The 17,453-nt window shown below is 38.2% G+C and overlaps 1 protein-coding gene across 1 annotated transcript; it reads left to right on the top strand.

Annotated features, from left to right (window-relative positions):
• The first annotated feature begins 2,583 nt into the window (after positions 1 to 2,583).
• Positions 2,584 to 12,109, top strand: LOC148693519 (ceramide synthase LOH2-like). The gene is made up of 6 exons (XM_088678655.1): positions 2,584 to 2,995; positions 4,527 to 4,735; positions 4,963 to 5,118; positions 5,249 to 5,434; positions 5,525 to 5,703; positions 11,708 to 12,109. Exons 1-6 carry the CDS (start codon positions 2,879 to 2,881, stop codon positions 11,725 to 11,727), a joined length of 867 nt encoding a protein of 288 aa, XP_088534781.1. The 5' UTR covers positions 2,584 to 2,878; the 3' UTR covers positions 11,728 to 12,109.
• The last annotated feature ends 5,344 nt before the right edge of the window (positions 12,110 to 17,453 follow it).

Genomic DNA, 17,453 nt, shown 5'->3' with positions numbered 1-17,453 from the left:
TATGTGACACAACCCAACCGAAATCAAGGTGTGTTGGCTGTTACGTAAGGGTCACGTAGCCATGTGCACAGTGCGGAAGGAAAAATAATAATAAAAGTACGAATAAATAAAAACCAAACTACTAAATAAGCTAGTTAAAGTAACACACTAGTGTGAGACTAAGTGTGATAAACATAATCAGAGCACAAAAAGCCTAAGTGCAGTCCAAAAGAACGAATACTAATTACACAACACTCAAAGGTGATCCTACATTTGTGATGTTCTGTCAGAACCACCGTCAAGTCCTCGTGAGCCACCAAAGCGCTTCTAACTAGAACGTGGAGGGGTGCAAAACAGAAAGTGTGAGTGGGCAAAAATAAAGCTTTTCAAAATCATTTCAATCTCAAAAGTTCTAACCCTTCTCCGTAAAACCCGTATAATTTCCCAGAAAATAGAATATATAAATATATCACAACCATGCTCAGAGTATCAACATTCACAAATATGTATGTATGTAAGCCATGTCAACTAACTCAGCATATGATGTAAGTAACCCATGCAATGTCAATCAATGCAAAATATATGTGAGCCGGAGTCACCTAATGTGACCTGTACAGCTGAATCTAGAGCTCAAACCCACAACTCAATCACTACACCTGCACATGAGTCGGAACCACCTAAAGTGGTCTGTACGACATGACTGACTGTAAATAAATAAGCTTGAGTGCTACGATCACGTGAAGACTGTGCGAATAATCGCGGGTCACCTACGAGTCGGAACCACCTAAAGTGGTCTGTACGACAGGACTGTGCACCTAACTTAGATCCAAGATGAGCGTGTGGTGTGGGAGGTGAACATCATGTGAAGGACTGTGCCCTACTCTGGGTGGGAGCACTAACACCGGGGTGAAGGTTTATGAGCTCTCAATGCATCTCACATAACTACTAATTCACAACCATAATCTATAAACTTACCTGGCACTTACCTATGCGTCCGCAACACCAATCATAAATATATGCAACTACTAATGCATAAATAAAATAGGCAAAGACTAGGCATGGCATTTAAAACATATAAACATTCAATTTCATTTTCTGGGAAAATTCTCAAGTTTATAGGTATATACGGAAAATCAAAAGCCTACTCACTGGTATGTGGAAATGTCGTAACCCCTGAGCCTTGAGTGACTGCGCTCGTCCTTCGGATAGGTCTCACCTATATGCGAAACAACTATAAAAACGTCAATTTAAGCACACAACCAAAACTAGGTAATAACTTCTCAAACAATGCTCAAATGAGGTGTTTGAATACACCAACGTGATCTACTCAACCTGACGAACATTCCCATATTTTTAAAATAATTTTCTGACCTCCCACGTGCCGCCACACACCGGCCACGCGCGGGCGTGTGCCTAGCACACTTGTGGCAACCCTAATGGTGTTAGGGAATATTTGGTCCAAAAATGGAATATACCGTTATATATACCTGACACCGTTAGTAACGCTGTTAGTGTATTCAGTCAAAGTTGAAGAAATATTCCTTGTCTTCTCCCGCGAGTCTCGCCAGTCGCCGCCGTCCGCCATTGTCAGCGCCGCCGTCTGCAACTCGAATTCTTGCCGGAAACTGGAAAATTTTCAAAACTTCATATCTTCTTCATTTCTCAACCAAAATCCATGAAATTTATACCAAAATGAAGCTTACAACGAGTACAACAAAATCTTACCACTTTCAAGTCCTGAAATTCACGGAATCTCACCGGAAAAACCACAAAATTCCGGCCAAACCTGCAACTCGCCACTCATGGCCTTCCCGACATCCAATTTCTTCCAAAATGCTTCTTCGAGCTTCGTTCTATGACCTTAGAAACTTCTAAAAACCCCACGATCACGTGTGCATGAACAATGCACAAAATCGGGGTTCCCTGGTTCTCAAGTTTTTGAGGGTTTCACGTCCAAAAATTGGTATGGATGAGTTCCTGAGCTTGCTAGGAGTCCAAAACCCACCTTTAAACCTTCGATCCATTCGTGGATAGTTGTCTTCGAAATGGTTCGTACACTTTGTAAAGAAAATGGAAGAAGTTCGAGAGAGAAGAGAGAGAGAAAGGTCACGGGAGTGTATGGTGTGGGTGGGTGTGTGTGTGTTCTGTAGAGTCAACCACCAAAAACAACAAAACAACACCCCCAAAATGGCAAATAACCACCAAGGGAAAAATCGTCATTTCACACCTACAGTACAAATAATTCGGGACAGGTTGTCACATTATGTTGTCAAATATGACAACATGTGTCAAATCCATTTAATAATTTTTAATAAATGTTATTTTGCGTTGCAAGTATTTGATTGTTTATCTCAATAATTGAACTTCACAAGAGATTTAAAAATTTATAGAGTGATACTATTATTTAACATATCGAGTGAAATAAAAAATTGTATAAAATGCTAAATTGCTACATAGACCAACAAATATCATTTTAAAATTTTAAATTTGACATTACCCTTAAAAATGCTCTAATTTTCTCAATTTTTTATTTTCGAGACCACTTTATTTGAAAGGTAAAATTTCAGTAACAGCCGTGATAAAAACCCTTTACAAAATAATACCGGACACTGAAAATATACAAGAAAAATAAAGCACAAGATCCATTGCCATTCACCTCTCTCCCCCTTACGTGCTCGCACACTCCTTCCCTAACCAGCAAAATCCCCACTTTCGTTCCCGCAGCGAGAGATAATTAGGGCAAATACAGATCCCCAAGATTGGGAAATGGAAGAAAATCGCGTGCAATTGTTGCAATGCGGTTGCTGATTGATCGAATCCATTGAGGTCGGAAGCTGTACTGGAATTTGATCCACTGATTGATGCTCTTCGGCCGAGCCCTGGTTCCAAGACACCGCCCATGGATTCGTTCTGGAGCCACAATGTGGCACCGGACTCATGGGATTTCCTCATCGCTGTCTACTTCGCTTTCGGATTTTTCGTTGCTCGCCTCTTCTTTGACAGATTTATCTTTCGCGTAAGATTTCGAGTTATTTGTAGCCATTTCAAGTAGCTTAAGATTTAGGTTTCTGTTGAATTTTCTATGAAAGTTGGTGGGGTTCTGTTTGGCTTCTAAGAAAATTGAGGAAAAAGAAAAATAAAACGAAAATCTTGAATGGTATTATCACTTTATCTTGTCCTGCTTTGCTTTCTTGTCTTTTACTAGCATTTTCTTCTTTTTTTTTGTTGTTGAAGAATTGTTTTTTAAGTTTTAAACTGCTATCCTAGTTAGATTGGCGCTTTTGTTTATTGGACTCAATTGACTTTTAGTTTCTAAGCTACGCATTCCAAGAATCGAAGTCGGTCTTTTAATGGTTGAGAAAGAATCTTAACATAATGGTCTTTTAGTGGGTGAGCAGAGCAGATATGTTATTTATTTTGGTGATCTGCTTGAATTAGTGTAGTAATTTCAGTTATTTGGAAGCACAAAAAAACTGCCCTGTTTGAGGATTATATAGTTAGTGGTCGTTTGTGGGGGAAATCTTGTTCTGATTTTCGAAGAATTTGAGGTTTAGAGGATTTATCAAATCCGCGATATTGGTTGTGAGGTTTATTATGAAATTGGTTTTATGATGGAATGTTCAAGGTTCTGATAGTGCAAGTTTCTGGTCAGGCATCTGGAAATGGTGATTTTCATGGCCCTTAAACTTGGTAGTAGCTTAACCTTGTCCTGATGTCAATAAAAGTTGAGATTTGCGCTGAGTTGTTAGATTTGGTCCTTTGGAGTATAGGTTGACTAGTTACATATTAACTTGCTGATGGCTGGCCGTTCAAGGTTTTGTACTGCAAGTTTTGGTGTAGCATCTGAAGGGGGTGCTGGTGTTGGACCCTTAACTTGTAGATGTTTAAGGTGAAATAGATGATGCCCTTGGAATTGTTGACTGGTTTTCCAAGTGTTGGTAATATAGGCTGTTTACACGCTTTTATGTTGGCCTCATCCCAATGTTTGGTGCTTAATTTCTTTCTAGAGTCAAGACTGAGTTCTGCAGCATATCCTAGGAGAACTAATGTTTTCGTGTTCTGTAGGGATATAAAACAATGTACTCTATTCTTGAGATATGAAAAAAATGATCTTCCTTTTATTCTGACATTTATTTTCACCATGGTAACAGAGCAACATGCTCGTTGTAACTTCAAGTGTGCCCCTCTAAACATTATCTTACCTTGAAGGCTTAAACTATAGCCGCCCACCCCCACCACATCATCTGTAGCTAGAATGCAGCTTTACCACATTTATATGTTTTCACAAATTCATAAATGAATGCAAAAAAAAAGTGATTTTCAAATTGAAATATATGAACAAAGTGTCAGTCTTAGGCAAACGGTATGACACTACCTGGAACACATGCTTAATTTGATTGTGAAATTAGCAACAGTGTTCGTGTAGAAAAAAAAGAATATATATAGTTCAAAAGTGTTGAGATCTTAGGTTAAACTATAACCTTATCTTACCTTAAAACTATATCCCTCATACTACAATATTTATGTTTTTCCTTTCTGCTTTTCAGAAAATTTCTGTCTGGTTGTTGAGGAAGGGATCTGCTCCATTGAAGCTTGATATGGCCACACGGGCAAAGATTGTAAAATGTTCAGAGTCAATGTGGAAGCTAACATACTATGCCACTGTTGAAGCATGCATTCTCAGCATAGGCTACCATGAGCCTTGGTTCAGAGATACAAAAGAGTACTTTAAAGGCTGGCCAAACCAAGAGCTGGGGTGAGTGATTCACATGGTTGGGCTTAATAGTCCTAAAACTCTCACTACTGGTTAGATAACCATTTTTTTTTTTTAAATTGCTGAAGATGGGTCAGCCATGTCTTTAATTTTGCATGAACGTTTGGAATGACTTGAATATGTAAAACTCAAGATCTATGTGAGTTGAGTTTTACAGATGTAGTAGGCCAAAATTGTCTATTCTGACTCTTTATCATTTCTCATTTCAGGCTTCCCCTAAAGCTTTTCTATATGTGTCAGTTGGGATTCTACAGCTACAGCATTGCTGCCCTCCTTACATGGGAGACTCGAAGGAAGGATTTCTCAGTGATGATGTCTCACCATGTAATTACTGTTCTTCTAATTGGGATCTCATACATAACAAGGTATATTTCAGGTTTTCTGCAAGCACTAATGTCAGTACTGCAAAGAAAAACTTTTTAGCTGTGTTTTTTTTTTTGGTGATGTGAAGGACCTCATGCAATTATTTTCTTTCATGTTATTGTCCACTTTCAGCTTTTTTCGGATTGGCTCAATCATTCTTGCCCTGCACGACGGAAGTGACGTATTTATGGAAACTGCCAAGGTTTTCAAGTATTCTGAGAAGGAGCTCGCGGCAAGTGTGTTCTTTGGGTTTTTTGCTGTTTCGTGGGTCATACTGCGGTTAATATTCTTCCCCTTCTGGGTCATAAGCGCGTCAAGGTCTGCTTTCTTGGTAAATCATTTATTAAACCGCATTTACATGTATGGTGGCACCTCCAACTTACTGTTCTTATGGTTGATATTTTCCAGCTATAATCTTTGTGACTGCTTGGATCTATCGAAGCCCTCCCACAAAGCTCTGTATTATGCATTCAATACAATGTTACTGACGCTTTTTGTGTTCCACATATACTGGTGGGTTATGATTTGCTCAATGATAAGGAGACAGCTGAACAATAGAGGAAAAGTTGGAGAAGATATTAGATCAGGTAAACCATATATTCTGCTTGAAAGTTTAATTTTTACAAAGTCGTATATGGCTTATGGAATTTATTTTGTGAAGCACATTATGATATTTTAGAAAGTATACTTTCTCTGCCACTCTCTCTCATTAATCCAGTAATGGCTGGAAGCATTTAGTCAGTTTCTTCCGTAAAAGACACTTTGATAATAAGTGTGGCTTGATATTTAAGAACACCACTTAGCATAAAAAGTCCACATGTTACTAGTCTTTTTGGAACATGGTAAATTTGGGGCGTACATTACCTATATTATAATTCAATGGCTGCTTAGAGTTTGTTTTAGTTGTTACTACATGGGTTGTTTAAGGAAATTTGATCAGGGTCCAGGGAACTGATCCAGGGTTGGTGGCTAAGGCTACACATATTGAATTAAAATATTCATGAGTGCTACTAGTCCTAGTAATTTAATTTTCACTTTATCTATAGTTGTTTGGTATGGCTTGTCCCAAACGACCTGGTGGTTCTCGGCTCATGCTGCAAATAGCTTGTCGACAAATGGGGATATGGCTAGGCAATGCTACTTTTTCCGACTTTTCTTTCCTGACCTAATGTAAAACAATATAGTTGATTACATTAGAAAAGGAACACGATATTAAAGAACCCAATGTGAGCATGCATGTAAAAAACTGTAAAGTTGGGTTTTGTCATTGTCCTATGGCTGATACGTTTTGCTCTCCCCAGAGTCCCAGACCAAGTATTGGTGAAAGCTCTTCCCATAATCTAAGCTAAGGATTTTGGTTTGATGGCCACATTTCAAATTATGTCGCTGTATTGTGAGAATATTCATTGTACTTGGAATAACCATTTTGTGTTCTTTAAACCAACTGTATATTGTTAGGTTTTTTGGCTCATCAAAGTGTCCTAGTTGGTTTAGGATTGTTTTAGGGAAAATTAGAGGTATACCGATTCTTGTCCTAGAGGGTTTAGGAAAGAATTTCAGTTTTCCTTATTCAATTTAGGTTTGGATTTCTAGAAGTCTATTTGGATTTGGATAAGTGTATTTTCCTAATCCACTTAGAATAGAAATTCAATTAGCCTTGGAACATGTAAACCGAACCTATGCCTATAAATAGGTTGCAGCAGAGAAATCACAGCTGGATGTAAGCAAAAGTTCTGCCGAACTAGTATAAGTCTTGTGTTTTCTAAGTTTTCTATATTTGCTAGTTTAGTCTATTGCCGTTGGTTAATTAAAAAACAAGGTCTAGTGTGCGGTTTTTTAATAAATGGTATCAAGAGCTAGGTTCAAGGTGTTCTACGATGTCAAAAGGGAAGATGAATGCGGATCTAGGACTTGCGTTAAAGCCCTTTGATGGCAAGGATGACTTCACGGACTAGAAAGGATGATAAAGAACGTACTGATACAGCAGGATTTGGATGATGCACTCGATGGTGAGAAACCGGTAAACATGACAGAAGCAGCATGGACTAAGGTTCTCAAGAAGGCCAAGAGTTCCATCTCACAAGATCAGTTCGGTCACACATCACCGAAAAAATGACTGCCTAGGAAGCATGGAAAAAGTTGGAGAATGTTTATGTGGGTAAAATCATGTCCAATAAACTTTTTCTAAAGGATGAACTATTCAGGCTTCAACTAGAAGGAGGTGATATTGAAGATCACGTATGCAGGTTCTAGAATTGCATAGCTAATCTTCAGAAGGTCGAAGAAACTTACAAAGATGATGATATGGCTATCATCTTGCTGAGGTCCCTACATTGGTCTTTCAAGCACTTTCGAACAACTCTAATGTTTGGAAAAGAGTCCCTGAAGCTTGAAGACGTAATTCAAGCTCTTTAGTCATATGCTAAATTGGATGATAGAACTGAAAGCTCTCAAGGCCTTTATGCCAAAGGCAAGGAGAGGGGGCGGGAAAAGACAAAGGAAGAGAAAACCGGCAACAGAGGTAGGTCAAAATCCAAGAAGAAAAAGGAAAAGAATGAAGGTTGCTTCGAATGTGGTTCAGCCGATCATTGGAAGAACTGCAAGATTTGGAAAGAGAAGAAAGCCAAGATGGAAGGAAGCTTAGGTTCAGCTAATGCAGTCACCGAGCATGAGAGTGACGGGAAGCTTCTTTCAGTAACATCGGGCTCCAAGGCTTTCACAAATTGGATTTTGGATACCAGATGCACTGTTCATATGTGTGCAGTAAGAGAATGGTTCGATACTTACAAGGAAGTCGGCAGTGGGGAAGTCTTAATGGGGGACGATTCTTCATGTCTTGTAAGAGGAATTGACACTGTTCGAAACAGAATGTTCGATGGAATGATACGAGCTTTGGGAACATTAGGTATGTCCCTAGACTAAGAAAGAATTTGATTTCCTTGTGTACGGTAGATGAGGCTGGTTATGGGTACAAGTCTAAAAAAAAGAAGACTCAGGGTAATCAAAGGATCGCTAGTGGTAATGGAGGTGACGTACTACCCAATAAGTTGTATAAGTTAACTGGGACCACTATAGTCGGGGGAGCAACTGTTTCTGTAAATCAGAGTATAGAAGACAAGACTGAACTCTGGCATCATAGGCTCGGGCACACAAGCCAGAAGGGGTTGCAAGAATTACACAAGCAAGGCCTGTTGGAAGGCGTGTCATCTTGCAAACCGGACTTTTGTGAATACTGTGTTCTCAAGAAGCAAAGAAAGGTATCATTCGCAAGTAGCAATGCATATAACCGAAGCAAGGAGCAACTCAACTATATTCACTCAGATGTTTGGGGCCCTGCACCAACTAAATCAAATGGTGGAGCCAGGTATTTTGTTACTTTCATGGATGGTTTTTCTAGGAAGGTTTGGGTTTATTTCAAGGAATGGAAAACAGAAACCGAGAATCAAACTGGAAGAAAGTAGTAGAGAAGTGACAATGGAGGTGAATATACAAGTAATGAGTTTACCGATTACTGCAAGCAGGAAGGCATCATAAGGCACTTCACGGTAAAGAAGAATCCCCAACAAAATGGAGCTACTGAGAGGATGAACCGAACTTTCATTGAAAGAGAGAGGAGCATGCAATTTCATGCAGGATTGCCTAATAGTTTTTGGGCAGAGGCTGTTAATCATGCAAGTTATTTGATTAACAAATCTATTCCAAGCTCATGGTGTTCGGCTGTAGTGCTTATGCACATATTCCAAGTGATGAAAGGTCCAAGCTCAAACCAAAGTCTACACATTCCATATTCTTAGATTTTGATAAAGGAGTTAAGGGTTTCAAGATTTGGGATATCAACAACAGGAAAAAGGTTGTCAGCCGAGATGTTGTCTTTGATGAGACAACCATGCCTCTGAATAAAGTCGAGAGCAGTAGGGAGAAGAAGGATGATGCTGAAATTGAAGTAACAAAGATTCCGTTAATGAGTTCAAAAGAAGAAGCTCAAGTGGAGCAAATCAAGCAAGAGGCCGAATCTGATGGTTTTGAGGAAGAAGAAGAGCATCAGCATCATTCACCAGTTAGGAATCAGGTGGAGCAAGAAACAGAGCAGATTGAAGGCACTCTAATCCACCAGACATCCGAAAGGTTTCGAACTCCAACCAACAATCCACTTGCATTCCAGAGATGCATAGCATTACACAAACCTAATTGGAACAAGAAGAAATTTGACAGGTTTGGGTTTGATCAAGACGAAGTTAATTAGGCTCTTAACATTAGTCAAGGAGATCCGACTACTTATCAAGAAACTATAGCAAGTGATGAGCGACATAGTTGGATAAGTGCTATGACAGAAGAAATGGAGTCTCTTTACAAGAACTCTGTTTGGGAGTTGGTTCCTAAGCCCAAAGACAGAAAGCTAGTTGGATGCAAGTGGGTATTTAGGAAAAAGGAAGGACTAAATGAACAAGATGTCGTGAGATTCAAAGCAAGGCTCATGGCTAAGGGGTACTCACAAAAGGAAAGGGTGAATTATGATGAGATCTTTTCACCTGTAGCCAAGCATACTTCTATCAGATTGCTTTTAGCAATGGTAGCTCAACATGATGTGGAGATTGAGCAAATGGATGTGAAGACAACGTTTCTTCATGGGGATCTAAAGGAGACGACTTTCATGGCTCAACCAGAATGGTTTGTTGAAAATGGGAAAGAGAACCTACTATGTCAGCTAAGGAAGTCCCTGTATGGCCTGAAACAATCTCCAAGGCAGTGGTACAAGAGGTTTGATTTCTTCATGCTATAAATCAATTTTAGAAGATGTTTATATGACTGTTGCATGTACTATCATGTGTTCCAAGATGGAATGATCATATTGCTATTGCTATATGTGGATGACATGCTAATTACTCGTCAAGACAAGTCTAAAATTCAAGACTTGAAGAAGATGTTGAGCGAGGAGTTTGACATGAAGGATCTAGGTGCTCCACAGAAGAATCCTTGACATGGAAATTCAAAGAGATAGGATTGCTGGAAGGATCTGGATTTCACAAGCCAAGTATATTCAGAAGGTTCTTGAGAAGTTCAACATGCAAGAAGCAAAGGTAGTTTCAACTGCTTTGGCGGCTCACTTCATGTTAAGTGGGCAACATTGTCCTAAGTCCGAGGAAGAGCAACAAGTAATGGAGAAGGTGCCTTATGCTAATGTCGTGTGTTGCCTTATGTGTGCAATGGTATGCACACGTCCTGACATAGCTCAAGCAATCAGTGTCGTTTCTAGATACATGGCAAATCTAGGAAAGCAACATTGGGATGCAGTCAAGTGGATTTTGCGTTATTTTAAAGGTTCTTGGCGACAAAGAATTATGTTTGAGAAGCAAAAAGAAAATGCAGGGGTGTTAGGATATGGGGATGTTGATTATGCAAGGGGCTTGGACAAGAGAAGGTTAACTTCTAGTTATGCGTTTACATGCGCAGGAGGACCAATCAGTTGGAGGGCACTACTGCAACCAATTACAGCTTTGTCGACCATAGAGGCATAGTATATTGCATTGGCCGAAGTTGGAAAGGAAGCAATTTGGCTTAGTGGCTTGGTAAGTCAAATGGGAATCACTCAAGATTGTGTGAAGCTGAAGTGTGATAGTCAAAGTGCCATTGACTTGGCAAAGAATCAGGTTTTTTCTGGAAGATCAAAGCACATTGAAGCAAGGTATCACAGAATCAGAGATTGGGTGGAGTCTAAGGAGATTTGGATTGAAAAGATTCATACGGATGACAATGTCGCAGATTTCCTTACAAAGATAGTGTTGGCCAAGAAGTTCAAGCATTGCTTGAACTTGATCAATCTCGTTGATTGATTAAAGTGGAGCACCTCCTTACTTGAGGTGCAATGAGGCAAGAAGAAGATTGTCAAGGTGAAGACTCTTGAAGATTTCCAAAGGTTGAAAGATATTATGGGGTGCAACGATCAAGACTTGGTTTGACTCACCAAGGTGGAGATTGTTAGGTTTTTTGGCTCGTCAAAGTGTCCTAATTGGTTTAGGATTGTTTTAGGGAAAATTAGAGGTATACCGATTCTTGTCCTACAGGGTTTAGGAAAGAATTTCAGTTTTTCTTATTCAATTTAGGTTTGGATTTTAGAAGTCTATTTGGATTTGGATAGGTGTATTTTCCTAATCCACTTAGAATAGGAATTCAATTAGCCTTGGGACATGTAAGCCGAACCTATGCCTATAAATAGGTTGTGGCAAGGCATAGATCTGTGAGAGAAAAAACTATGACAGCCGAGACGAGAGAGGAGATTAGTTCTAGGGTTTTGCAAAAGTTTTGTAATTCTCTATTATTAATCAAAGGACCTAGAGAAATCACAACTAGACGTAGGCAAAAGTTCTGCCGAACCATTATAAGTCTTGTGTGTTTCTAAGTTTTCTATATTTGCTAGTTTAGTCTATTGCCGTTGGTTGCATTAAAGAACAAGGTCTAGTATGCGGTTTTTCAATTTATTTCACATCTACGTTAATGCACGACGCAACACATTTTAGAAGTGAAAACTGATGTCTCTTTAGTGATTGGATTTTTCTCCCCTATTCTAAAGATTGTTTTTCTGCATGTTTACAGATTCAGAGGACGATGATTAGGCGGAAGATTTCGAAGTTCTTTTTTTTTTTTTTTTTTTTTGTGTGTGGCTGTGCTAGTATGATGAGGAGACTGCTTTTGACATGGTTTATCGCTGCACTCTAAAATGTTCATTATCTGTAGGAAGGGCTTTGATAATTTCTTCCATCTACAAATTTTCTATGATGATTCTAATGTGTAGTCGTATGGAGGTAGGAACATGGAGCATGTCTCATGATATATTTGTTTGCCTTTCCCGGTGGAGTGTTTGTTAACCTTTCCGGTGTATAAATAGAAGGCAATTCTTGTATAATTCTTCTCTGGATAATCACTTGTTTCGACTTGGCCTTTGTATTGAGAAATGAAAGGTATTCACAATATAGAAAAGAGAAAATTTCTATGGTATGCTATGTGATTTGATTCAAGACCTCCCTCCTGTGTAGTAGTGCATCGAACTCTTATTTCTCTCTTCTATTTTTTTCTCCATCTGTAATGGAAAAACAAGAATAGAAACATTTCCAAGGGGACCCTTTGCTTTGCCATCTTCAGTTTATGTTGCGTAATTTGTTTGTTTTTCCCATAAAGATTAAAGATTGTTGTTATGTCCCAATTCCACATGCTTGCTTTTTATGCACAATTCAACTTCTTGCATTTTCCACTATATTTTGATTGATAATAAAACCTTCACTTTGGGGAGGCTCTCAAATTAAAAAAATTCGGCAATATGTCAATCAGATTGTGTGATTTGATCCGCCTCTGGACAGACAAAAATACGACTGAAATATTCCGTCTCCAAGTGCTTTTAGGTCCAGTTTGGTATTGTTTTTTATTTTTTTATTTTTTTTATTTTTTTTTCCAAAAACCGTTTCACTTTGAAGTTGAGCAGTAAAAAGTGTTTAGTGCTTCTTTTAAAAGCAATGACCTCCACACATTAGCTTTTAAAAGCATCTTGTAGTTTGCTTTTAAAAGTTGCTTTACAAAAAAGCAGAGTTGAGCCTTTAGAATATTTTTAATTCCTGTAATAAGCTTATTAATTCTAAACAATGACATTATTTATCCTTCAAGACATTACTTTTGCATTGCTTTTTATAATCATATCAGTTTTAAAAATACAGTTTATCAAACGCTTAACTGCTTTATTTTGCAATTAATTATTTCTAGAAGCATAAAAAAATCAATTTATTGAAAAAGCACAACAATCCCAAATTGATCCTTAAAAGGCTTAAAGCAATTTTTGGAAACAACAAATGGTTTCGGCAAGGTTTGGTGGAAGCACTTCGAAGTGCTTCTTAAAACTTTCAATCCGCTTCTAATTAATAAATGCATTTATGAGTATAAGTGATCATTCGTGAAATACAGAGTGTATTGAGCATAAGGGTTTTTTAGAGATCCGCTCTCAAACAGGCTGTTATTAGGTTTTGAAAGAGAGGTGTTAAAAATAGCAGACGCACGCAACCACCAAAAACAAAACTGACGCCAATGCAAATATAATGCTTGAGCTTGGCTTCCAATGTATTGACTGTTGATGATGGAGTGGGCTATGAGTAACGTTTTTACACCTCCAATCCAATCCAATCCATGTGAATTGTTACAGTTAGATAATTCCCTTGCTTACGGAAGTGATGGAAAATCCGAGTACAATCAGGGTGCCGATGGCAAGCGCTTGTGGGATGTGTAGAGGGTGATGGTGGAGATGTTTAAACAGTTAGATACTTCATGCTGCAGTACAAGGGGAAGTACGGCGGACGAAGAACTCGAATGGAGGAACACCGGAATGATTGGCTTGTCACCAGCAAAGTGCGACTTTTTGTAGACAATCATGATACAGATTCCACACAGAACATGTGGCCATTTCCATCAAGGTAAAGTCATGCAGGGATATGCATACGTTCTTACTCATCCGGGAATCCCCTCAATTGTAAGTTTCTAAATTTGATTTACCCTCTCTCAAGTAAGAAAGTTGACATCTTGGTAAGCGCTTTGCTTGTGCTTGTTTAGCGGATATAAAATATGAGATTTAGGAGGTTATGGAGTTCGGATTCTTGTAGTTATGAGAGCACAAAGCTGTTTAAACAGAAAAAGTTAACTTTCTTAGGATTTGGGTCTGATGTTGCCCAAGTGAACTTGTCTTTAACTGATTACTTTAGCTACATTAGGTATTAAAATTTGTTTATCTGATTGTCCTCATGACAGTTTTATGCCTACTTCTTCGATTGGGGCATGAAAGAGGAGATCAGTGAACTCGTTGCAATCAGGTCAAGGAACCGGATCAGACCTGACAGTGTCCTGCGTATTCTAGCTTCTGCTGCAGATCTTATGTAGCTTCCATATATGAGAAAATCATAATTAAGATTGGTCCAAGGTATGATGTTGGGAACCTACCAAATTGCAACTTCTGGAAATGACTACCGCGTGTGGGAGAAAAAGCATGTGCCCTTGTTGGAATGAAAACTAACTACAACTTCTGTATTACAGGTGTCTTATATGCTTATTATTGAGGAAAAACAAATAGTAGTCCTCAACCGAAAATGAAAATTCGATTCATTAAGGCCCCAATGAGGTTAGTACAAGAAAGTTAATTCAATTTACGTGTAGAATTTCTCTGGAAGCAACCATTTGGCCAAGTCAGGTTAGTGTTAATGTTGTCTGGTTTGATTCTGATAGGAGCATATTTATGCGTCTTAGTTAGCTTGTTTTCTTGCATTTATGTTGTTAGTTCCTAGTTATTTTAGTATTTTAAGCTATTTTCGTGTGTTTATAGGTCCAAAGGGCTAAAGAGGCAAGAAAGTGCATTTTGGTGCATTTTGGAGCAGTTTTGAGCTTGGAATGGATAGCACATGCATGGAGCAAGGTGAATGGACGAAATTGAAGTTCAAGAAGGGCTAAGAATATGCTAAAGAGATGGAAGAAATTAATTTAAGACTTGGAAGAAAAGGAATCAGCTACAAAGAAGGAAACATGAGTCAAACTTCCTTATTTTGTCTTAGTCAATCATAATTTTTTCCTACTTAATTTCCTGCTACAAGGAGGATCCCTATTTAATTTAGGACACCTAAATATATGTTTCTAGAAGTCCTAATCCCATTCCTAAAAGGAGCCGCACCTTTTTCTTCTAGAAAACCAAATCCTTGCCGTGCAAACCTCTTTCCCTTTCTTTCCTGGATCTGCCACATATCACTTACCCTTTTCCTCTTGGGATTTTGATTTGTTACCCTTTCCTTGGAGGATTTGGAGTCTTAAACCTTTCTCAATTTAATTCCAATCGTGCCCTTCCTTCCCAGATACAAAAGAGCCTTGCCACACCAAAGGGGGGAGCCATTCACTACTATTCATACTTTCAGCCATTCTTTCATGCAATTCATCACTCAAACCTTCACCACCTTGTGTCGCAGCAAAGAAGAAGAAGAAGGAGGACCCTGGGACGTGCTTGCCATTCAAGCTTGAATTGTTGGAGTGTTTCTAGGTGTATTCAATATTTTGTTTTCAATGTTTAAGTTTAATTATCTTTGTTTTGCGAACATGAGCAGCTAAACTTGTTTTAGCTAGAGGAGACTTTGAAACTATGATTATATTTGCAATATGAATTGATTAATTCCAGTTGTGATTTCATAAATCGTGAATGCAATTTACTTAACTGTTGGATTAAGAACTTATTCTTGTATGTTGATTAAGGAGGCCTACTTAGTTTGCATGCATGAATTTGATACTAGAATATAAGGGAGTTTCACATAATCGTTACAAACTTATATTCACAAGTAGTGAAGATCGCTAGTCACGATCGTGTTAAGTTAAATTCCTAGCATGAGTATCATGATGTCATAGTTACGAATGCCCTGTCAATGCTTATGATTTTCACAGAGCTTAATGATCTTTGCTTGTGTCTCTATTATGCAGTTCATGTAGGGAACTTGGGAAGAATAATTTGGTTGCCGATGCATTGTCTGTCCAATTCAATGACTTAAGGAAAATCTGAGGGTTAATCAGTGATAACACGGTTAATCTGGGGTGTTGATATTCATGGTTTATTGGAAAAGCAACTGGAAATCGATTTGTATGCAAGTGTATCATGTGTGGAAAATGACCTTCTAGCTAGCTTATCACCCATCTAAACACCCAATTCGTCCAAAGTTGTTTAGAGTCTTTAATTTACTTGTTTTTACTTTAAATTCATCAAACCCCAATCCTCTTTACTTTGTTGTGTCAAATTAGTTAGAATCTGTCTAAATTTCTGTTTTTGAGTGTTTTGAGTCAAAATTAATTCAATTTTCGTCCAAAGTAAGTCCTAATGTCTGTTTTGAGTTTTTTTTATTGTTTTGTGTAGTTTTGAGTTTACTTAGCTTGTTTTGAGTCATATAAGCTAGTTAAGAGTCTTAGAGTCTAGTTTTCTATTTTTAAGTTTAGTTTTGTATTTTTAAGTCAGCTTAGAGTAGATTAGCAATCCCTCCCTAGAATGATCCCTACTTATCCATACTATAATTCTCAACAAAAGGGTTTAATTTGAGTGCTGGTTTATAACACATAAGATTCAAGGGCATGTTAAGAATTCTTATCGATCGAGAACATTACACACCTAAATTTTTTAACTAAACTGGTTCAATTGATGGTGTGTGAACATGCATTGTCCCTTCTTAGTTGTTAAAAGAAAAATGGGGATCAAAGTAGACTCGAATCTGAATCAGTGCTACCGCTTTACTTGACAAACAAACTTTAGTAATGCTAGCGACACTGCTAAAGCTTTCACAGACGAGCGATTATAAGCATTCATGGTTGGAATTTGATGTGCAAAAGTAGTAGACGCAGCAAACTGCACTTTAATTTCAAAAAAACAGCACAGAAAACTTATCTAATGGTTCAAGATCCTTGTTGAAGTAGGAATGGAACCCTAGTCATTAGTTTATCGGTAAAGTAGTGGTCAGAGTTTCTGTTAAACAAAACAGTCAGGATTTCACTTACCAAAACAGTCAAGTTTTTCATGTCTTTTGGCAAAGTATCAATCAGGGTTTCACTTGCCAAAATAGTCAGGATTTTGGAATCAAGTCAACTCTCCTCCTAAGGTTGATCATAAATTCATAATCTCCTTATGATTCATTTTGCAAGTTTGTAATTACGGATAGTTCCTACAAAGGATCGAACTAATGACATATACAATACTTGAATTGCTACATAGTTGATTCTCATCCTTCAAAGACTGAGTGTAATAGGAGCATCCGTCGACAAAAGGATCATCCTAAGATAATCACCTCATGGCTATTGAGAACGAATCAAATTAGATGGTTCTATTTCTCAATCTTTCTTACTTGCTCGTACGGAACCAAGGTCGAAAAGATTGAACGTCATTCACAACTATTGATGAAGGATTCCTTGAAAAGTTAAGGCTTAGTAATCCTTTTTAGAAATCGAATGGATTCGGTTTTATACATACGCGAGGAAGGTAATCAAAAAAGAAAGAAGATGAGTCTTGTTTATATATATAGAAAAAGAACATTCACAAAACAATTCAAGGCTTCAAGGTCATAGGAGACATGAACGCTGGGTCCGTTTCCCTCAACTGTTTCCTTCTCTTCATCACTCTCACATCCAACTTCACTGCTTCTCAGATTCTATTTCAGGTATTTATATGAATACTTAACCTCTCTCTCTGTCACTCTCCCTCCCTCCCTTAGAGACTAACATGATGGTGGTCAGAGGTTCAATTGGGAATCAAGCAAGAAAGGAGGATGGTACAACATTTTAAAGTAGTCTGTACAAG

The sequence above is a fragment of the Pyrus communis genome, chromosome 10 (genome assembly GCF_041283825.1).
Source record: "Pyrus communis isolate YQ-2024b chromosome 10, ASM4128382v1, whole genome shotgun sequence".
Classification (NCBI taxonomy): domain Eukaryota; kingdom Viridiplantae; phylum Streptophyta; class Magnoliopsida; order Rosales; family Rosaceae; genus Pyrus; species Pyrus communis.
Note: the sequence above shows the minus strand (reverse complement) of the source record. Positions and strands in the feature narration are given on the sequence as shown.